Source organism: Neophocaena asiaeorientalis, unplaced genomic scaffold (assembly GCF_003031525.2).
Source record: "Neophocaena asiaeorientalis asiaeorientalis breed wild unplaced genomic scaffold, Neophocaena_asiaeorientalis_V1.1 scaffold336, whole genome shotgun sequence".
Lineage (NCBI taxonomy): Eukaryota > Metazoa > Chordata > Mammalia > Artiodactyla > Phocoenidae > Neophocaena > Neophocaena asiaeorientalis.
Window position 1 is genome coordinate 4,015,398 of NW_020174788.1, and position 23,684 is coordinate 4,039,081.

At 49.0% G+C, this 23,684-nt stretch overlaps 1 protein-coding gene across 1 annotated transcript in view; it reads left to right on the forward strand.

The window, feature by feature from the left end:
- The window catches only part of FAXDC2 (fatty acid hydroxylase domain containing 2), a 28,147-nt gene extending 5,479 nt beyond the window's left edge, over positions 1-22,668 (forward strand). Inside the window, exons 2-9 of the mRNA XM_024760121.1 lie at positions 6,643-6,690; positions 8,724-8,815; positions 8,947-9,050; positions 12,330-12,451; positions 17,418-17,623; positions 18,109-18,214; positions 18,613-18,779; positions 19,549-22,668. Of these exons, the coding sequence (XP_024615889.1) occupies positions 6,643-6,690; positions 8,724-8,815; positions 8,947-9,050; positions 12,330-12,451; positions 17,418-17,623; positions 18,109-18,214; positions 18,613-18,779; positions 19,549-19,705 (1,002 nt within the window). The 3' untranslated portion in view covers positions 19,706-22,668. The remainder of the gene's footprint in view (positions 1-6,642; positions 6,691-8,723; positions 8,816-8,946; positions 9,051-12,329; positions 12,452-17,417; positions 17,624-18,108; positions 18,215-18,612; positions 18,780-19,548) is intronic.
- The last annotated feature ends 1,016 nt before the right edge of the window (positions 22,669-23,684 follow it).

A 23,684-nucleotide genomic window follows, 5' to 3' on the forward strand; every position in this document is an offset into this window, starting at 1 on the left:
AGCTAGATGAGACTTTGACTTGTAAGTGAAGTTCCTGTGACGTGGCATGGCAAAAAGAGTCCTGGTAGCTAAAGAAACAAACAGGCAAACAAAGAAACAAACCCCAAATCCCCTCAGCTTCCATCCCAAACAGGATGGATATCTCGACAGGGTCCACAGAGCCTTTCACACTTCCTAACAAGCACTGAGGAGGGAAATGCATGGTGATGTGAAGGGTCTACCTTTCTGCACATGGTTTGCAGATATTAAGATCTCCAAGTCGTTCCCAACTTGAGGTGTTTCCTTTAGTATTTGGTTCCTTGTCATTAAGACACTACAGGCTTAGCCCCCAAAGTACCTAGCACAACTAGGTACTTAAAGATCTGTGCTTTCTGGGACTCCAGGCAGAAGGCAAACCGCCAGATTGAAAATGACCCTGCTTCATCCCAGAATTCTACCACTGTGTGAAAGGTAGCTTCATGAATGGGCCCGTATCCATCTTGAGGATGTGGGCCAAACTTGGGAATTGGGCCAATAGGAATTGTTCAGCACAATGAAGAGGGAGAAAATCACTATTTTTTTTTTGAAAATCACTACTTAAAGGAGAATTCTTAAGGACCTACTGTATAGCACAGGGAACTCTACTCAATACTCTGTAATGGCCTATATGGGAAAAGATCTAAAAAAAGAGTGGATGTATGTGTATGTGTAACTGGTTCACTTTTCTGTACATCTGAAACTAACACAACACTGTAAATCAACTATACTCCAAAATACAATTTTAAACATCTTTTAAAAAGGAGAATTCTTGGGAATCCTTATAAATTCAGGTTACTGAGTAACATCTGTTGTCCCCAATGTGGGGCAGGGCTGTTTACCATAGTTTGGGGCTGAGACTTGTCATCCTGAAACGCTTGTGCAGTTATCCTCTGGAAGCCTCAGGCAGTACAGAATATGACTATAGAGCACCCCTAACACGCAGGTAAGCAAAGGAATCCTGACTGCCCTCCTGGGTCAGAACAGGGAGTGAATGCCTGCACCTTCACTTTATTCCTTCTCTTCTGTTGTGTGTTTTTCTTTCTTTTTTTTTTTTTTTTGAGAAGTCAGCACAAGGCAGAGCTCCACACCTCCAAGCTACAGCAGGTTCTCCTGCTGCCGGCCAGGTAACAGAGGGTGCTGGAGGAGGGAGTGGAGGTGACAAAGAAGCAGGCCTGGAGGGGTGGGGCTGAGAGGGCTATAGTGTGGCTGAAATCCATTCTCCTGCCTCCAGGTAGAGACTGGGCTGACACTGCACCAAACATTCAGGTGCCTTTTCTTAAACCAGATGCTATCTCCCTGACCGGGAATCAAACCTCCCGGTATTTCTCCCTGACAGGCTTTCCCTCTGAGCTGACTGCCTCCCTTCTGCTGTGATGTGATTCACAGTGGAGCTGGTGAGCAGCTTATCACCTCCCTCTGCTGTCCTAACTTCTCAAACCCCTGGAGGCACTTTATATGTCACCATTCCTCTCTTCCCTTTTCCAGCCTAAGTATTCTGTAAGAAATGAGGGTCAAGGGGAAGCTGTATTTCCTAAGGTCAAAGCTGGTAAAAATGCATCTAGAATAATAAAACCAAGTATAAACATCCACAAAAGAATAAAACATCCTTAGAGATATTGGAAGCTGGGCCTGATCCTGGCTCTGCCATCTAGAAACTCACCTGGCCTCCTTTCTCTAGGTTCCTTCACCCTTGTCACATGGCAGGACGATGAATTGTAACGCTCCTCTTCAGCCAGGTCATGACGCTATTCGATAGCGACAATAATAAGTGTTGGTGAGGATGTAGAGAAGTTGGAACCTCATACATTACTACTGTTGGGAATGTAAAATGGTGTAACCACTTAACGTTCCTCAAAAAGTTAAATACGGTTACTGTGTGACCCAGCAATTCCACTCCTAGGCGTATATCCAGGAGAAATAAAAACGTGTCTACACAAAAACTTAGGCAAAATTGTTCACAACATTATTCATAACAGCCACAAAGTGGCAACAATCCCAGTGTCCATCAACAGAGGCATGGATGAACAAAACATGATATATCCATATGACAGAATGTTTATGGCAATAAAAAGGAGTGAAGTACTGATAGATACCACAACATGGATGAACCTTGAAAGCATTATGCTAAGTATAAGAAGCCAACCACAAAGGACAACATATTGTAGGATTCCATTAATATGAAATGTCCAGAAGAGGCAATTCCACAGAAACAGAAAGTGGATTAGTGATTATCGCGGGCTAGAGGGGGGTGAGGATAGGGAGACGGGAAATTCATGGCTAAAGCGTGTAGGAGTTCTCTTGGGATAATGAAAATATTCTAAAACTGACTGTGATGATGAACGCACAACTCTGAATATACTAAAAGCCATATATATGTACACTTAAATGGGTAAATTGTATTGTATGTGAATTTTATATCAGTAAAGATGTTTTTAAAAAGAACAAATACAGTTTTAAAGTCTCATCAGCACAGCATGTGGCCAAACTTTTGGAATTTTGTCACGCTGGCAGGTGAGAAATAATATCTTATGATAGCTTTAATTCACATTTCTCTTATTATGGAGGAAGTTCAGCATCTTTTCAGTTTAGAGTCCATTGATATTGATTTCTTTTTATTATATACTAAATTCCCATGTATATTTTAAGGTCTATTTGCAGACTGTCTAATCTGTTGTATATGTCTGCCTACTCATGCGCTAGCACACAATTTCAACTATTAAAACTTTATGGTGGGACTTCCCTGGTGGCGCAGTGGTTAAGAATCAGCCTGCCAGTGCAGGGGACATGGGTTCGAGCCCTGGTCCAGGAAGATCTCACATGCCACGGAGCAACTAAGCCTGTGCGCCACAACTACTGAGCCTGCGCTCTAGAGCCCACGAGCCACAACTGCTGAGCCCACGTGCCACAACTACTGAAGCCCATGCGCCTAGAGCCCGTGCTCTGCAACAAGAGAAGCTACTACAATGAGAAGCCCGCGCACCTCAACGAAGAGTAGCCCCCGCTCTCAGCAAGTAGAGAAGCCTGCGCACAGCAACGAAGACCCAACGCAGCCAAAAATAAATTAATTAAATAAAAATTTTTAAAAAAAGAAAAAACTTTATGGTGGGACTTCCCTCGTGGTGCAGTAGTTAAGAATCTGCCTGCCAATGCAGGGGACACAGGTTTGAGCCCTGATCCAGGAAGATCCCACATGCCACGGAGCAACTAAGCCCCTGAGGCACAACTACTGAGCCTGCGCTCTACAGCCCATGAGCCACAACTACTGAGCCCGTGTGCCACAACTACTGAAGCCCGTGTGCCTAGAGCCCGTGCTCCGCAACAAGAGAAGCCACCACAATGAGAAGCCTGCGCACCGCAACGAAGAGTAGCCCCCACTTGACACAAGTAGACAAAGCCTGTGTGCAGCAACGAAGACCTAACGCAGCCAAAATTAAAATAAATAAATAAACTTATTACGAAAATACCTTTATGGTAAGACAAGTAGGGGGACAGTCAACCAAGTCAAGCTGGGCAGCAACTCAGGGTAAGTGCAATCCCCAAGCACCGTCCCACCAAACCCAGCCACCGTCCCAGGCTGTCACCTTCACAGAGAAGTCATGGCTTTATTTCAAATATGGAGAAACACAAAGTTTGTTGCAAAACACTTAATGGAAATGCCAAGAAATGTGATAAGAAGAGACTGAAAAAGGCCAAGATCTAAAAGGTCGTTCAGATTGGCACAGAGAAGTCACAAGAACACACTCTAAAGACACAAACCATCAGAAAAACCTAGCACTGGGCTTCCCTGGTGGCGCAGTGGTTGGGAGTCCGCCTGCCGATGCAGGGGACGCGGGTTCGTGCCCTGGTCCAGGAGGATCCCACGTGCCGCGGAGCGGCTGGGCCCGTGAGCCACGGCCGCTGGGCCTGTGCGTCCGGAGCCTGTGCTCCGCAACGGGAGAGGCCACAACAGTGAGAGGCCCACACACCGCCAAAAAAAAAAAAGAAAAACCTAGCACTTAATTTTGTGAGAATAAAGCCTAGGGTAAATGCTGTGGCAGCTGGAGACCAAACTGCAGTAGCAGTAAGCAAAGGCAAGTCTGGCAGGTGGAGTCAGATCTTTGGATGCTACATTGAGGAGTATGAACACGGACAAAGGCTTCTGCCTTGAAGGACAATTTGAACACCGGTTTGAAACACTGGATGTTCAAATGCAACAAATGGAAGACACAATGAATAGCATTTCAACCCTAACAACACCACAAAGCCAAGAGGCTATGTCTCTTCAAGAAACACACCAACAGCAACAACAACAAAAAGAAACAGCAGATGGCACTGGCCTTGACCTCACTATGGAGCCACCGCAGGGTCAGTCAGGTGGTGTTGGCACAAGGACAGGATGAACTGTCAGAGACGTACCCACATCCGTGATCAAGTGTAAGGTGTAAAGAGCTGATGCTTCTGAAATATTCCCTGGGTGTATATGTATATGAATGTGTTACACTAGAGTTAAGTTACGTTGGAAACACTGCCCGAGTCAGCACGCATACTTGTCTACAATGCTTTCTTTTGGCTTGCTGTACCTTGAAAATACACTGGAAAATTCCAGAAAGTTTCTAGCTTGCCAGATTTTATAGTTCTGTGCGGTATGTGTGCAAGTGTGGAGGATATACTTTTGTAGATGTTTTTGACAGTATAGAACTAGCTTGTAGTAATAGGAATATCGTCCTCAAAACTTAGATCAAAACTCTAGTACCGGGCTTCCCTGGTGGCGCAGTGGTTAAGAATCCGCCTGCTTGGGCTTCCCTGGTGGCGCAGTGGTTGAGAGTCCGCCTGCCGATGCAGGGGACACGGGTTCAAGCCCTGGTCTGGGAAGATCCCACATGCCACGGAGCAACTAAGCCCGTGCGCCACAACTACGGAGCCTGCGAGCCACAACTACTGAAGCCCACGCACCTGGAGCCCGTGCTCCACAAAGAAAGAAGTCACCGCAATGAAAGCCTGCATGCAGCAACGAAGACCCAATGCAGCTGTAAATTAAAAATATTTTTTAAAAAAACCTCTAGCACCAAAGTATTGTATAATCTTTAGAATAAAAGTTTTTATTTTTTAAGTCAAAAAAGGTTATCTCTGTATGCATTGACTTGTGATGCATAAAAATAAAAGCAGGGAAAAGCACACTTAATATGTTGACATGGCTATAAAAAGAAACAAAATTCAGTTATTTGTAGTGAGGTGGATGGACCTAGAGTCTGTCATACAGAGTGAAGTAAGTCAGAAAGAGAAAAACAAATACCGTATGCTAACACACATATATGGAATCTAAAAAAAAAATGGTTCTGATGAACCTAAGGGCAGGACAGGAACAAAGACACAGAAGTAGAGAATGGACTTGAGGACACGGGGAGGGGGAAGGTTAAGCTGGGACGAAGTGAGAGAGTGGCATGGACATATATACACTACCAAATGTAAAGTAGATAGCTAGTGGGAAGCAGCCACATAGCACAGGGAGATCATCTCCGTGCTTTGCAACCACCTAGAGGGGTGCGATAGGGAGGGTGGGAGGGAGACGCAGGAGGGAGGGGATATGGGGATATATGTATATGTACAGCTGATTCACTTTGTTATACAGCAGAAACTAACACAACACTGTAAAGCAATTATACTCCAATAAAGATGCTAAAAAAAAATATGTTTACGTGGCCAAAAATATCTCATTCAGCATATAGTATGGACAATGCCATTTTTTATCCTTTTTGTTTCATTTTGCTAAGTATAGATGCAATTGGTTTTTAATCTGTGTTAACCACCTTTTGACATCAGAATTTTTATTCAGTTGTCTAATAACTACTATTTGGATTCCTTAAAATAACTTTTATTTTTCACTTGATCATTATCTTTATATAACCAGGAAAATTCTGCAACATCACATCAGAAAATAAAAATGATCAAGCCTTAATTTCTCCACTTATTAGATATTGGTTTTATTAAGACTTCCAGAAAGATTTACCCTGTCATACTTTCAAATGGAGATCTCAAACGCGTTCCTAATTATTCTCCTTCTAGCCAGTTCTTGTATGACAGCATTTTAGAAGGAGTTTCACGCACCCCATTCCTATCCATCTGCTTGGCCATAGACCTGTTGACTGGTTTCAGAAAAACCTTGGTTGTTGTTTTTAAACTGACAAATAATAACAAAGAATACACAACTGAACCAACTCAAGTTAGAGCTACTCTTTACGTCCTGGTTAAGAGTCCACTGATATTCTTTTATCTCACAGGAACAACTCTTTACTACCTTGAAGAAATGAGAAGAGCATAATTAAGTCTTTTAAAAAGCCTTATAATGTGTTTTAAGACTTGCTAGACCTAGTATCCCTCGTGCCCGTCCCTCCTCTACTCTTCTGCTGTATTCCTGGCTATTCTTGCTTATTTGCTTCTCCATGTAAATTTTAGAATCAGTTTGTCCGCCAGGGTTTTTTTTTTGGTGTTTGTTTTGTTTTTTTTTTTTGTAACTCCCAGGTGATTTTAATGAGTTGCCGGCATTAAAAACCACTGCTGGCCATTCACCTTGACTCTCTCTATTCCTTACTTCCTTGGTTGCATGTGAAAATGACATCCAGGCTCACCTGTGCTTTTTCATTCCAGATGAAGGGAGAAGCTGGAAGTGTGCCACACAATGAGAAGCAAAAGCAGGTAAACGCGAGCACCCCACCCACCAAACCGGTGAGAACGCAGCCAGCGACCCTTTCCACATCTGCGCCTGCAGCATAACTGACAACCCCCCCCCACCCCCCGCCAAAGTTTCGGGATATAGCTGACACATCAGTGAAGTGCTCGCTTCAGCAGCTGAGCAGAATCACTTGACTCCAGCTGCCTGATTATAACTCAAGCCCCTTTGCCTGCATGAAGTTAGCTGAAGGGCCCCGTAGCTGTCCCACCAAGGTCTCTTGGCCCTTAGAATGCCCCAGGCTCAGGCCTTTGGAACACCCCTTTCTACAGCTGCTCTGGGGACAAGAGAGGCCCACTGGGGGCTGGGGGCTGGGGGGTGGGAACCAGCTGTTGAGCCCAGATAACTTCTGTGCTGCATGCCCCTGCCCTTCACAGAGACCTTTGTCCTGTCAATTTACCTGGCCCTCAGGCTGCTGCAGAGAGAAAACACCACGATCCCTGAAAACACATCTAATCTTACATGTGAAATCGAGGTTTTAAATTTGACTTGGCTTGATTTGATTCAACTCAAATGAAAAATTCCTAGTGAATCTGGAAAGCTCAGGAAAAGGGTCCTCTGAATCCTAAAAAAGGACTAATTGCAAAAGCCCAAGATGAACTAACTGTCTGGCAAATTTGGGGGTGACCTTTGAACAGCCTGTACAAAAGAACAAGTTTCTGTGGTCTTGGCGATCCAGCCCTTAACGGAGGGAGACAGAGAGAGAGAGAGGGAAACAGACGGTCATTTTCAGAGCTCAGAGAGAGAGAAGGTCATTTTTCAAACCTCAGGACCCGAGTAGACCTTTAAAAACATTTCACTTGCCACGGAAAATGACTTACTAACTTCGGATCAAAAGTGGGATAGGGTAATCAGAGAAGAAAAGAGTCAGTGCAGATTCAGGTTGCTCTGAATGAGTCAGTCAAAACGGTCTGCTCCTTTAGATCTCCAAAGGCTGGATTAAAACCTGGCCCCCTATTAGATCAGCTTCCCCTACAACAGTGTATGTGACCTGGTTCACTAACTGCACACACCTACAGGGACCACCACCTCCAGTCCTCTGCCATGAAAGAATATTAGCAGACTGCATCTGGGCGTAGAAACATAGGCTGTAATGGACATTTGTCATTCCTGCCCAAGGTACTTTAGAAATTGGTGACACACCTGGCAGCCAGGGTTTTCCTTCCGCAAGTCTGGGACCTGCTGGTTGACTATCGAGCTCGCAATGACCACTGTTTTAGGCTTTTGGAGGAGAACATGTAAGGACCGCCCAGTGATAGCCAGCGGTCTGTTCTTTGCCCCTAGAAGCCATCATTGTCCCATTCAGCTGGTAGCCCAGACTAATATCTCTGGAAGGCAGAGGACATATTACAAGTCAGAAAATATGTTTATTTACTCTTTTCTTCAAGGGCAAAAGGGTGATGGGCATGGGAAAACAGGCCTGGCTCAGGAACACAGTTGAAGTCCCTGTGGCCTCATCAAGGATTCTGCAGATCCTTCTGTGATGGCCATCCCAGCTCCGCCTGTCCATTGGAATTAGCTGGGGACCTTTAAAAGACAGGGAGGCCCAGCCCCACCTCCCCTGCCCCGGCAGAGACTCTTATGTAATCGGGCTGGGGAGTAACCCGGATACTGGGATTTTTTGAAAGCTCCCAGGTGATTCCAATGTACAAATAATCTGCATCTCTGTTCAACAAGAAGACTGGCCATGAAATCCCATGGCTCTTGGAAAGCTCACCTGTCCTTCTCCGGGTGATGAAATTGCATGCTAGATTCTCTGGATCAGGTTTGCTCTCTTCCCTCCCCCAACCTTAAGCTCTTTCATACTCACCTGCACACACAGCCTGAGAGCTCTTGATAAGGAAGAGCCTTCCACGGAAGCTGGGAAAAGGTCAGCAGATGTGCCATGGTGGCACGATTGAGATCCTGATGGCACTTCACTCCTGCCGGGCTTCAGCAGTGAGCTGCGTGTGAAGGCAGGAGGCTTGCTGGGACCTGACGCTTTCTTGTCCTCCCCTAGGAGGGACACATCTGGGGCTCCATGAGGAGGACGGCTTTCATCCTGGGCTCTGGCCTTCTCTTGCTTGTGGCCCTCTGGAACTCAGTCACATGGTGAGTCTTCTCGGCCAGCTCTAATTCGGGAGCTGGGGGCCGTGCGGTGGCGGTCTATGGGCAGAGCATGGATTTAGCAGCTGTCCACCCACCGGTCTTCACCCGGAAACATGAATGAGTTTTCTTTCAAGGCATCTTCAGAGATTCTGGGGTGCTTCTGGCTACTTCTGGCAAGCCCAGTGGGAGAGGCTGCTGTCTACATTCGAAGGGAAGGAGTGGCTCCTCTACATTCTAGGTGAGATTCTCAGACCACCAGCACTTAGGGTTTGGGTACATGGTTATAGCTTCTTTTTCTTTTGTTCTCTACTTTGGGACTTCTCAGTTTATTACTCTAAGGAATGAGGACTTAAAAGTTTAAGGCAGTGGTAACCCCAGAGTGCTAAATTTGGGGGTTAATCTGGAATGGATGTTTAAGGATATCTAAGAAAAGAAGCTGAGACACTTCCTCCATCCCCCCAAATAGAAAAATAAAAAGAGAAATAGTTTGTGTGAAAACGAATGCTTGTGAGAGCAGTAATCCTGCTTCTAGATGTCAGGTCCAAAGGGCTGTTCTGTCTCATGTGAGGCTGTGTCCTTGGACCTGGTGCAATCTAGCTAGCTCTTGGGCCTTGACAGCAAGTGTTCACTCAAAATGTATTTACTGACAATGCCAAAGCCTGAAAGCAAGCTCAAAACATAGTAGAAGAAAAAACCTATTTTAACATAGGTATTTATGACAGTCAATAGTGACTGTCCTCCGTCATACATTCATTCACTCACGTAATATCTATTAAGTTATTCTGTGCCAAACTCATTTGTAGGATATAGAGATATTTAAGATAAAGTATTAAGGTAAAATGTCTACCCTGTTAAAAAACTATGTCACCGTTTGACTGGAAGAAAATTAATAACTACAAAACAAACAAACCTCAACCAAAAACACTCTGTCACAGTCTAGAATGGGAGATTAAAAAAGTGTCAGTTGTCACAAAGCAAACATAGAAATAAAATGTTTCTGATGATTGTTTTCTTCTAGGAAGAGAACTCCGAAAATGGGCTGAATATTAAACATGACAGGTTAATGGAACCTTAAGCACTCGTTGAAAAGAACCATGCAGATTTGCAAATATACATGGGGAGAGTGGTGGGAAAACATTTTATATGTTTCTGTTACGATGACTGGAAAACCACCTATCACCTCAGGGATAAGCAAATACCAGAGAGAAAAAATATTTGCCATTTGAAATGTTAGAACTGGAAGACAGTTCAAGATCACCTCTTGTGATTTTCATTCGGTATATTCCTCCAGGAGCCCTTGGACTGACACGTAGGCAGGCACCTCGAAGGGTGGCCCGCTAGGCAACCACCAACCTAACTTTTTTTTTTTTTTTTTTTTTAAAAAAAAAATTTTTTTTTTCTGAGGATAAAAGTAAATACATGCTCACTGTTAAAAATAAAAATCACACAATTCAAATAAGCATAAAGAAGGTGAAAAATCACCTGCCTCTCATATCCACGAAATAAGCACTGTTAGTATACTGCATATTTGGTTAAATTTAAAAGACGTCTACTACTTTTTTAAATTTATTTATTTTTGGCTGCTTTTTTTGGATCTTCGTTGCTGCACACAGGTTTTCTCTAGTTGCAGAGAGAGGGGGCTAGTCTTCATTGCGCTGGTGCAGGCTTCTCGTCGCGGTGGCTTCTCTTGTTGCGGAGCACAGGCTCTAGGTGCTCGAGCTTCAGGAGTTGTGGCATGCGGGCTCTAAAGTGCAGGCTCAGTAGTTGTGGCTCACGGGCTTGGCTGCTCCTTGGCATGTGGGATCTTCCCAGACCAGGGCTCGAACCCGTGTCCCCTGCATTGACAGGTGTATTCTTAACCACTGAGCCACCAGAGAAGTCCCGACATCTATTTTTTTTAAACTTTTTTCATTGAATTGATTATGGACATCTTTCCATATCAACTTATATAGATTTGCTCAATATTGTAAACTGTCCTGTCTATTCCATTGTGTGGAAATATTCTAATCAATTTAGTCCATTCTCTGGGAATTCGAGTGGTTAGGACTCCGTGCTTTCACTGCCGTGGCCTGGATTCAATCCCTGGTCAGGGAACTAAGATCTGGGACATTTAGATTACTTAAATGTTCTACTGTGCTTTTTATTCAATTGCTGAGATGGGCATTTATGTGCACGAGTGTGTGTATGTCTTTTCTTTCTTCCCCTCTTTCTGTCTTTGTCTCTCTGTCTCTGTCTTAGTCTGTCACTCTGATCTTTTCCTCACTTCAGATACTGCCAAACTGCCCTGAGGCTGTCTGAGCCAATCCCATTTCCTCACAGTGCTAGCCAAGTATTTTTCAGGTATCAACTACCACATGGCACAGTGATTGATGGAGCAAGGGTACTGGAGGAAGAATGCAGAGACAGAGAATTAAGTTAAACACCCTTGCTCCTTGGAATATTGAAATTAGAGGAGGTGGCAAATCAAGGAAAAATAAAGTTAAAGAGTACAAGAGTTAGGTAACACTACAACGTCACTTGAATGACTGCCAACTGGGGTGGACAAAGTGCTTATTTGTTCACAGGAGGAGAACAGAAATACTTGGGATGACTTCACGGAAAAGTGGGATGTGGGGCAAAAAGCTCTATCTAAATTTGTGTTGATCAGTATTTTCTAAAATACCCTGCAGCACATCAGTTCTATCGGAGGTTAATGGGTGGGGAGACCATACCACTTATCATCGAAATGGGACATTTGTGAGAATAAGGGAGGGGTTATTAATCATGATGGATATGATGGATACATACTGAAATTGTCCTGGGCAGACAGGGACGAATGGCCAGTCTATTCTCAGATGTTCTGAGAAGACAGAGTGCTGGGTAAAGAAAAGCCTGAGAAAGGTTGAATTTAACAAAGTCAAACAGGAATTCTCAGAGCTGTGACCACACTTGTCTGGACCCTGACTCTCCAAGAAGGTAGGGTGTGAAGACTGTTTTAACCAAGGAGCCCCTTGAGAGGTAGGTTTTCCACTTTGGAAAATGCTCACTGGACGCCTGAAGTACCCCTGCTCATGTCATCATAAGGTCATGGGGATTGGGGAACCCCAAGTGCCCGTGGTGAGCTGTACCATACCAAACTCCTCCTCTGCTTCTCCCTTCCTTGGCTATTCTTAAAGGGCTCAGTGGGCACAGACACCCAAATGTCAACCAAAATTCATTTCTGTTTGGAGTGTGTCATACATCTTACCATAGTTTTGTGTTGTTTTTTTCTCCAACCGCCTAGAAGGTTGTTGTCCCCGTTCTACAGCTAAGAAAAGAAATAGAGACACTCCTTAAGTGACCCATCCCAGTCCCCACAGCTGGTTTGTCGCCCCAAGACTGAAGGCAGGCCCCCAGCCCCGAGCACCCAGACACCAAGGCCCTGGCAAGGGCCTGCCTACGACGCAGCCTCAGTTACCACCAAGCATGTGTTCGGGGAATACGTGCGCCGCCAGCTCCTGAAGTTGTCCTGACGTTTCCTTCTTCTTCCCAACCTCAGGTGCCACCCAGGTGCCCGTTCTGCTCTTCTGGACCGTCAGTGGACTTCTACTGGTGGTTGACACAACTGGAAAGCCTAACTTCATCTCCCGCTACCGAATTCAGGTCGGCAAGAATGACCCTGTAAGTGTTGCTGCAGCTTCTCCTGGTCAAGGCACAGAAAGCAGGGGCTAAAGTCACATTCTCCAAATTCTGCTGGCTGGCCCAGGAGAGACCGGGGCCAGTGGGAGCCAAGTGGTTCTGTACAAGGCTCCCCCAGGTTAGAAGATTAGAGAGAGGAAATGATATGACATTAGCCAGCCAGCCAAGACTAATGTCAGTCAAGACTAACCTTCTGACTCCCAGGCCTGGCTCTCTACCTGCCTGTGCTGGCCTACGGCACTATGGTCAGCGTTTTAGGAACAGAAATGAGGGTCTCAGCCCAGCACTGGACCGAGTCCCAGATACGTCAGGTAGGTCTCCACCTATCCATGGGAGAAGGGACAGCAATAACTAGATGCTGAAAACACGGATAACAGCTGCCCTCGTGAGAGAGGGACACAGCTGCTGAAACAACGCATAACCCCACTATCATATTAATTGTGAATGTGTCGGTGGTGGCTGTTTTTTAAGCAGGTCCTCCTTCCTGATTATTCAGTACCACCAATAGTACGTAGGTCATCCATGGTAAACAAGGCCTGGACCTTGCTGACAAGGAACTCTTGGCCCCGAAGGAGAGAAGAAGCCAAGCACGTATCTTGGATGGACACAGGCCGGGGAATTGAGCCCCACCGTTCACTGCTCCCCGAGCCCGGCTTGCCTGCTTAGCGCTCTGACAACCTCAGAAGCCTTTTCTTACACAACAAGGAAGAAGCTGATGGTTAAACCCAGATTTTTTTACCCCAGCTCCACCAAAACCACATCCTGGCTTCCTTCCCAGACAAGACAATCATTTTCTTTTTTTTTTTTTTTTTTATAAATTTACTTATTTATTTGTTTCTATTTTTGGCTGCGTTGGGTCTCCGTTGCTGTGCGCGGGCTTTCTCTAGTTGTGGCGAGCGGGGGCTACTCTGCGTTGCGGTGCGCCAGCTTCTCGTTGCAGTGGCTTCTCTGGTTGCGGAGCACGGGCTGCAGGCTCTAGTTGTGGCACGTGGGCTCAGTAGTTGTGGCTCATGGGCTCTAGAGCTCAGGCTCAGTAGTTGTGGCACACGGGCTTAGTTGCTCCGTGGTATGTGGGATCTTCCCGGACCACGGCTCGAACCTGTGTCCCCTACATCGGCAGGCAGATTCTTAACCACTGCGCCACCAGGGAAGCCCAGACGATCATTTTTAATTATCTGTCCAGGTGCCTGGGTGAGTCACCTCAGCTCTCAGGGAATTCTACCCAGGCCAGCACTCTAGAAAGCAGAGTGGCTGAGAAATAGTGCCCTTGATCCAGGCTTTCAGGACCGTCCCTTCCTGAACCAGAGCTACTGGCCTGGCTCACAGTTCCCCTCACTTGAGACGGCAGGGGCCTCCTCCATGTCCAGCTCAGCAGGCAGGGACCAGAGCCAAAGGGTTAAAAGCAGGGCTTGTTCCTTGAGAATGTTTCACCTGTCAGACCACGGAGGTCTCCTTACCAGGCACCACTGACTGAATGCGTACGTCTTCAAGGCCAAGTACGGTAAACATCTTCATCGTTCAGAAGAGAAAACAGAGGCTCTGAAATGTGACATGGCTTAGAACCATGATTCACACTCAAGTTTTGTGACACCAGGGCTTGTGCCCTGAACCACTAGGCCACATCAGCTCTCAAGAGAATCACCTAGCGCAATAAACTTCACAGTCTACCATGAATGGAGGGCCACACAGGGAAGGTCTCGTGGCATTTGGCAGAAGCTGAGGTTCAGAAAAGGTGCACTGACTAGTTCAAGGTTAGACTGTTCTTGGAAAGCTCGTCTCATCTGCTCCTACACTGTGTGCACCCTCAGGTAGTCACACAAGTAAGAAGGAAGCCCCAGATGCCATTTCGTCTTCGGCCCATTCCAAGAAGGTCTGACCCCTGACCTAAGACATCAGAAACAGGTCATCGAGTGGGACCTGAACGCAACGGCATTCATAGGACACCACCAGCCACCCCCGCCGCCCGGCTCTGGTTACCCTCCCACTCTCCCGGACTGGTTGGCTAGTTCACGCCTCTCCTCCCTCCTCAGATCCTCAACACCTCTGCGCGTCACCTCCTCCCAGAGGGTGGCCTTGCCTTCAAGCAGAAGACAGCTCCCACAGCCGTGCACCACCGCAGCCTGGGGGCAGCACTTGTGCACACGCTCTGACTGCCCACCTGCTGCAGCCCGTGGCCTGTCCCTGGTCCTACTCCAGCCCGTTCCTCCACTGTCTGCACGCTACACCCAGCACCTCTTGTTTACTCCAGCAAGTTGCTCCAGCAATTCTTCCTTCTCTTTCTCTTGTCCTTTTTTTTCCTTCCTCTTCTGGATTTTACCCTCTGGCTTATTACAAACCTGCTATAATTTTGCCCAGCTTAAAACCAAACCAAAACCAAAAACCTTGCGTCCATCTCCCATACTCACTCCCACTCATATTTTTGGTCCCCTTTGCAGCAAAGCTCTTTAAAGGGTTGTCTATACAGTTTCTGATTTCTCCCTGTCCACTGTCTTTTCCCAAAATTTCAGAATTATGAAAAGTTGAAAACACATATACAGAAGTGGAAAAGGTAGTAGTACCCTGAACACTCATTTATATACCACCTAGATTCTGCAGTCTTGTCTTAAACATTTTACAATATGTGCTTTTTCTGTATATAAAACTATAAATATCTATGCATCTATAATTTTTTGCTTCATCATTTGAAGCTAAGTTCAGACACCACAAAACTCTAAATACTTCAGCCTGCACCTCCTAAAATAATCACAAAACAATCCTCTCACCTCCTCTAGAAACCTCCTCGCATCAGGCCTGCACCTCCATCGCCCCACCACGATTGTCCTGGGCAAGGTCACCAGTGCTCCTGTCGCAGGCTTGTCTCATTAGACCTACCAGGGCTGTCTCCACAAGTTGTTCATGTCGCATCCTGTCGTAGCTTCTTATACCGGCTGCCAAGGCCCCACTGTGTCCTCACAGCTCGCCACTCACCCCTTCACAGCCTCCTTTCTGGGTCCTCCCCAGACTAACCTCCCCACCCTCTTTACGCTGACGCCCGGGGCACAGCCTCGTCGTCTTCTCTGTCCTCATCCCCTCAGCGTCATGACTTTAAATAACCGCCTGAACGCCAACAGCTCGACAATTTACCTCTCGAGCTCAGAACTCTCTCCCGATGCAGGACTAAACATCCAAATGCCTCCCTGACATCTCCAATGCAACATGACCCAAGGAGAATTCCTGCTCTCCCAGCCCCCAAAGCCTTTGATACCCACAGCCTCCCCAGTCCAGAGGCCTTGGAGTCACCCCTGACGACTGTCTTTCCCTCGTACACCACATCCAATCTATCAGGAAACCCTATTGGCGCAATTTCCAAATGGATCCAGGATCCAGCCCTTTCCCACCACCTCCATCGCCACCATCCTCTTAAATGCGTACTTTAGCACTTCCAGTCTTCCCGTTTGTATTCTTGGTCTCCTATTGTCTGTTCCCAGCACAGCAGCCAGAGTAACCCTGTAAGATCCTGTCACTTCTCCGCTCACAACCTTGGGATGACCCTCGCTTCTCTTGGAATAAAAGCCAAGGTCCTCAAAGTGGCCTACGGGGCCCTGTACGCACTGGCTCCTCCCTGCCTCTCTGACCTCCCCTCCCACTTCTCCCCACCTCACACCTCACTCCTCTCCGGCCAAGTACGCCAGGAGTGTGGCCTATCGTGGAGCCTTTTCACCAGCTCTTCCCTTTGCCAGAAGACACTTCCCCCAGATACCTGTTTCCCTCATCTTTGTTCACATCTCACCATCTCAATGAAGCCTGCCCTGACCATTCTACTTAAAACGATGAGTATAAACTCAGTGAGGGCAGGAATCTTTTTGTTCACTGCTTCCTTCCCAGCACATAGAACACTGCCTGAAACATAGAGGGCGCTCAATATCAGCTGAGTGAATAATCACATGTCACACCCACCTCCTGGTCAAGGCTGCTAGAAGAGGTGTACGGCTTCCTCTGTGGTGCTCTCAAACCAAGGCTGCCCAGACCTGGCTTCACCATGGGATGAATTCTGGTCCATCAATACATGCAGGACATGGAAAAGGCAGAAGAACAGGCAGGCCTGAAGTATGAGGACCACGCTGAACCCGGCCGCACCTTGGAGCAGAAACCCTCCAGCTTGCAGACAGTTCTCAGGAGGGAATCCCCTTTGAGAATGCCAAACCAGTTCATCGGGACCAGCAAGTGCCCTGTGGAGATGGGGCTATTCCCAGGAGCTCCAGGGCTCTGACAAATGGAAGGGTCAGGGGTCACTGGTTCCCAAGGAAACGCTGGCTGTAGTCTTGAGGCTCAAAGGGATGTGAGCACGTGAGGCCAGCTCTCCACAGCGCTCTGGGGAGAATGCGCAGGCAGCCCCTCATCCTGACAGCCCCACGCTGAAAACCAGCAAGACATGCTCACAGCAAGTGGGACAAGAGGCCAGATAGCAGCTCCCTGGCTCCCATCCAGGGAGGCTGGACCACACGAGGAGGCAGGCGACCCTGATCTCTGCACCTGATCCTGGTCAAGGCTCTCTGGACGAGCAGGGACCAAAAGGCTGAAGAAGGAATGAGGCTGGGAGCCTTCTCCAAGCACCCTGGAGGCTCCCCAAGATGCCTGTCGGGAGTACGTGGGGTTGGGCCTGGCCAGAGAAATGGGGAGGACAGTGGTGGAAGCTGCAGAAGCAGGAAGGAGCAGGCAGCTTCAGGCAGAAACTAAGGCCGGGGGAGGGGAGTTTCCAAAGGCAGGGCATTACCAGGCGGTTCCATCCCTGGGCTGGGCAGCACTCAGGGGTTGCTGGCTACAGGCAGTCATCACTCCTAGCATCCAGCCCCGAGCGAGGGCCTCCCGAGAGCTGCTCACAGAGGATCCTGGTTTCTAGAAGGGAAAGACCTACTTCCCACACTCTCATCCACCTCCTTTCTTCCTTCTTCCCCCCCTCCCCGGGCAGGTGGACCCCATGAAACTACGCCAGTCTATCCACATGGTTCTCTTCAACCAGTTTGTCATCTCTTTCCCCATGATGGTCTGGCTCTATCCCATCCTCAAGTTGGGGGGCGACCCCTGCCGCCGAGAGCTACCCACCTTCCACTGGTTCCTCCTGGAGCTGGCAGTCTTCACGCTGACTGAGGAAGTGCTGTTCTACTATGCACACCGGTGAGCGCTTTCCTTTCTGAGCACAGCCAGCTCCTCACTCTCCCAGGTTCACCCACCAACGGGGGTGAAACCTGGCCTCCTCGGAGTTGTCGGGGTGCGACCAACAGCACCTGGCATCAAGAGCCCCCCGCTAACTAGCTAACACGAAGACAACTCTTCGCTCCACAGCTGACAATGTGCGACCACCGACAAGGGTCCGGGATCTCCGTTCCTGTGTGTGGCAGGGCAGGTTCCCATTCATCCCCTTCATTGAATCCTTTCTAGCCATCCTCCCTATTTTATAGCTCATACAACTGAGGTAGAGAGAGGCGTCACCAGAACTCACAAGGCAGGGCTGTCGGAGCACCAATCCGGTGTGTTTTCACTGGATGTGAAACTTTGCTCCGTGGATATAACCCCAGCTCCTACCTTTGGTTTCTCGTGTTCTGGTGGGGCAGGGGGAGAGGGAGGTTGGCCGATTTATCAACTGTTAACTCTCTTCCCAGCCTCCTTCACCACCCAAAACTCTACAAGAAAATCCACAAGAAACACCACGAGTGGACAGCTCCCATTGGCGTGATCTCCCTCTACGCACATCCTATTGAGCATGTGGTGAGTGGAGCTCGGCTCCCCCAGAGGAAAGGGCAGCGGGCGACCCCGTTCCCTAAGGTAGTCTCCTGCACAGAGCGGGATCACACTGGTTCTTTCTTCTGCCCATTCAACGGCTACCATTTGTGGTTGGCATATGCCGGGCGATGCTACATGCTCAGCATAAGTTATCTCATTTAATCCTCCCAACAACCGTTTAAATCCTCATTTTGCTAATGAGGAAGTTGAGCTTCAAACAGTTAATAACTTGCCCTAAGTTTCATGTCTGAAGGAGTCCAGCAAATCCAGTCCCAGAAACTCATTCAGCTTCCCCAGATCTGGGGTCAAGAAGTCTTCCCGGACACCCACCTGCGTCCCCTCCATCCCCTCGGGCCCCTCTTCGAACAGCCCTCTCCTTGCAGGTCTCCAACATGCTGCCGGCGATGGTGGGTCCAATCGTCATGGGATCCCACTTGTCCTCCATCACCATTTGGTTTTCTTTGGTCCTCATCATCACCATCATCTCCCACTGTGGCTACCACCTACCCTTCTTGCCTTCACCTGAATTCCATGACTACCACCATCTCAAGTAAGGAAACCCTCCCCACTGTGGGTCTCTGGGCAGTAGCCCCCACGTTGACTCCTAGAACTCCTGACAGCAGACACCGGTGTCTCAGTTCAAATGTGGGTCTAGTGGAGGGAGAGGTCTGCAGGTGGGGACAAAGGTGACCATCCTGGGACCCAGATCACCTTGCCATTCTCTTTCTGTCTGACATTGGATCTTCCTGCCACTATGGGTCTTTAACCTGCATTTAGGTCCTGGACCCTTTGAGGATCTAGTGTAAGCCATGGGCACTACCAGGAAGATGCATACATGCATAGAATTCCCGCAGGCAATTCAACAGAAGCTGTACACGCTCTGAAAGCCTCCAGGCTCGTGGAAACTCCTGCACCAGAATCACCTGAGATGCTTTCCTCAAATGCAGCCTCTTGGGTTCCACTCCAAATACACTGAATCAAAGCATCTGGGGGAGCAGGCCTTGGCATCTGCATTTAGTTAAGCGTTCCAGGGGATTCTGATGGAGGTGGTCCCAGAACCTACCTGAACAAGCTGGCTTTGCCCCAGGTTCTGACTTGTGTGCGTCGAAATCACAGAGAGCTTTCCAAAGGAAGAGCATAGCTTTTCAGTCTGGAATGGCCCCAGGAATATGTGCACCACCGCCTGGGTTAACCGGAAGCAGGTGGGCAGCATGGTGGGGATGGGTGTGGGATAGGAGGGCTCAGAAATGTGTGTGAGGCTGGCACAGGTGAAATGAACGTGAGCTCGCCCGCCTCCAGCACCCTCCTCTCTCCTCCAGGTTCAACCAGTGCTATGGGGTGCTGGGGGTGCTGGACCACCTCCACGGGACTGACACTGTGTTTAAGCAGACCAAGGCCTACGAGAGACACATGATCCTGCTGGGCTTCACCCCACTCTCCGAGAGCATCCCTGATCCCCCTAAGAAGATGGACTAAGACACGGCCCGAGTGCCATCCTAGCCGTGCCCTCTGCACGGTCTGCTAAGGTGGCCTGAGGCCTCCTGGTCGCACCTACCAACTTGCTCCTTCAGCCACGCACTCTGATGACAAACCACAAGGACAGGGGGGAGGTCAGCTTCCTGGAAAAGCAGGCCCAAGGAGGGGACCAGGGCTCCCCCAACTACCCCTATCATCCCAAAGGGGACCAGGGATTGGCGTAACAAAAAAAAATATAGCTCCCCGGAATGGAGACCAGTAAGAGGGAAGAAGCCACTTTGAGAGGGCTCCCGGGGGGTCCCCCTGGTCCTCTGCTGTGGAAGGGGAGAGGGACACCAGATGACTCCTTGGTAGCCCTGCCAAGACAGAGAATGACAAAGGTGGCAGGAGGCCGTGTGGCTCCAGCCATAGCTCCTGATGCCAGGGGGTGGGAGAACCAGGAGATACTGCTTTGCCCCTTCCGGTCCCCAAAAGTTTCTCTCATTCTGTACTCAGGCCGGGGCCAGGACACCCTGGCAACGGTTCTGGGATCGAGTCCCCACTGCTTCCCAACACACACACGCACATGCATGCACACGCACAGACACGCAGCGTGATAAAGACCCCACTTCAGCTCTGCCCCACTGCAACTGGACATCACCCCTCTCTGAAAATACCAATCACGGGAGCCCCTCCTGTGATTACAACTGAGATACCAAAAAGAGGCACAGACCAAATCTCAATACCTTCAGCCACAGGCGGAAACCAAAGGCCAAACCCTGTGGCCCCGCTCAGCTGGGGCCCCCTTTTAGCCACAGAGGGTAGGGTCAGAGTTGCTGACCTTTGGGGACACCCAACTGAGGCCCCTTATTAGGCCCTCTGAACCAGGACCAAAGGAGCTAGAACCCTCTTCCTCCACTAGAGCAAGAAATACACGGCTGAACAGAGGGTAAAATCCTTATTTCCCCCTCAAACGATGAACCAGTTGTTCCAGCACCATTTTTACAGGATGACTTTAGCAGTAATGCCTTTTCCAATGAGACCTTATTGTCTACCACAGAACCACAGAGCTGCCCAGGTGGAAGCAGTCCCCACCCTGGGTTCGCTCAGCTGCTTCTGACATTGCCAGGAACCCTGTGGCTCCCAGTATCAACGTGAAGACACTCTGATTTGCAAGACCACCATTATAGTTTCCAAAGTCTGATATTCTCCTGAACATTCAGTTCTCCTCTGTCCAGAAAACCACCCGCTGTAGTTTTATAAAATACTTTAACATCTGATAGGGCCACATCTCCAGGCAGAGCTATCAAAGAGGACGACCTCCTGCCACGGGCCCTATCTCCCCAGAGGACCTGCCCAAGAGGCCAACCAGGCGCTTAGCAGGCAGCGTCCTCCTCGGGCCTGGGTGGGCCCAGCCCCCTCCCTGGGACCGCATGCCCTTCGCTTGAGCACAGCTCCTGGTGCACCAGTGCCGGACGTGCTCATAGCTGCTGACCTGCACCCACAACCTGTCCTAAGAATAAACAAACAGTTGGAAAACGGTCCCTCTTCAGTGCACTGAGCGAGGGTCGGGAATGAGGAGTGTGGAGGAAGAGGAAGAATGGCGGTCTCTCCTTTTAACATCTGTAGACCTGGAGGTACTGCTGGGGCGCAGAGGGGCGAGGGGCCTCGTTCTCTCACCCTTTTTCTTAGGCAGGTCGCGGGGCCTGGCCCCGACACTGGTTACCAAATAGCCTCAAGGAAAGGTCGAGGTCTCAACACTGGCAGCAGAGAATGTGAATGTGAATGGAGAAAGGATGGAAAACAAACCGGTCTCCTTTGCAGTGGATACTTGGGTTTTTGTCTCCCTACGTGAGTCGTTCCGGCATCACGACCACATGGTGTCTGTGCGCCACAGCAGCACAAGGAAACACTCTGTGGCTTCTTTCAGAGTATTCCCAGCAAGCCGTGGAAGGAGTGAATGTCTTCCTCTTCCCAGAGCGGCCTGCAGAAGCCCTGCCCACTGTCTCCTAGCCTCACCTTTGGCCCCTGAGGGCCATCGGTGCTCTTAAAGTTCCTGTTCACCTGACACAAGGTGGAATTGTCTGGAAAACCATTTCAGATGGGACGCTCAAGTGCCAGGCCCAGGAGACAAACAGCTGTCAGGGAATGAGTAAACAAGGCTCATGTTCAGTTTTGTAATGACACCCCAAGGCCAGGCCGGCATTCAGACTGTTATCACGGCTGGCACCTGGCCTCACGGGCCAGGGAGAGGCACCAGCGGCTCAGGGGCCGGTCCCGGTGGGAGCGCTCATCCTTCCTTCCCCGGCATCAATCCTCAGGGCTCGGTGGCCGACCTGGATTCCACAGGGCCAGAGTGTTGGTCCCTCCTTTATACCCCGCAGGGAAGTCTGTCCAGTGAGGAGTCACAGCAACTTGTATCTTCCTGGCTGTGCCCTGACACCATGCCAAGCCACAGCCAGTGCCCGAAGTCCTGGAATTCCAGCCGCTGGAATGGTGTCGCTCTGGGCTGTGGCACTGCCTACAGCTCCCCCATCTCACTTGAGACACGAGGCGGACATGAATTCAAGGCTGGCAGAAGTTCTCCGTATCTCCGAGGAACCACCTGGAAGCACCAGCAGCCGTAGGAGCTGTGTCGGGAGCCCCTGCCCTGGGCAGACTCCCCGACAGCACAGTGGCAGAGCCCCGCAGAGGTCTCACGTGCACATCCCGAGCGCAGGCTCCTCTGCATCTGCGGTGGGAAGGCGAACCAGGCTCCACCCCACACACCCAACAGCTGCACCCCTCATGGGAGACCAGCCAGGCTTTTGCCTTTCCAAGTTTTTATTTTTATACATTTTTTTTGTATTAAAAAGAAAAGCATAATTACCACAAATTACAAACGACTAAAGCAGGACTAGAATAATGAATGAATCACTTCAGCCTGGAAAGCAGATACTCTCAATAATATTAATGTTATAATACAAGCTCATTCAAGTATTTTACATTTTTTTGTCCTTGTAAGTGTGATATCCTAGCACATGGTAAAGATAACGTACTATGAGCATAAGGTGGAACCTTCTCCGCAAAGCCGGTGACAAGTTTTCCTCTCCAATCAGAAATGGGCTGTATGCTCTGATCTTCTCTGCCTCTGCTATCAACACGGCTGAAGGAGAGGGTGGGGCTGGGGCACATCCCGGGCCCTGCGCACACAGGAGAGACCTGGGGCCCCGCTCAGGAGGCACCAGGCGATCCAGACGGCTCTACCCAGGCTTCTGGCAAAAAACCACCACCCTCCCTATAAGCTAGTCGTCCTTCTTGCCCCTCCTCCCCACTGCCAGGGCTTTCTGAGCAACTTTCTTTTTAAAAACCAATCATCAGGAAAGGGGAAAAAAGAGCTACAACAGAACAAAACAAAAACGTTAACAACTTTGACACAGGGGGCTCTGCACCTGGATCTGAGCCCAAGGGGTCCAGGCTGGGGCAGGGTCGGGCAGCCCCTCTCTCCTGGTAGTGCCTTTACTCCCAGATTCAGGAGAGCACGAGAGAAACCTGCCCCTTAGCAGGGCCGAGGTACACAGACCTTCTGATGTTCGATGCCCAAAGGCTGTGTTGGCATGGACCAATCTTGGAAGGGTACAGGATGAACAGAAGGATTTGGGCAGGCTGTTGCTTTGTGTCTCCGATCTTGGATCCCCATGGAGGATGGTGCTTGTCACAGATACATCGGTCCTAAATTCAAGTGTCTTCAGAAAGTGAAGATGTAAACTACTCTTTGCAACATTAACTCCGAACATGTTACAAAAAAAAAAAAAGGGGAAGAAAAAAAGGAAGAAAAAAGCCCCCCCAACCCCAGCCTGTGTTGAGATGACGTCCTCACCTCCCCACCCAAAAGGGGCTTCCTCTTTGTGGGGTGTCTGTGGGGAGGATCAGGGAGAGGATGGCAGCCCCCTGGCCCGGGAGTAAACTCTAGATAAGAACAGCCTTTCCCCACACTCCCAAGGCTTCCTTGTGCCCCCAA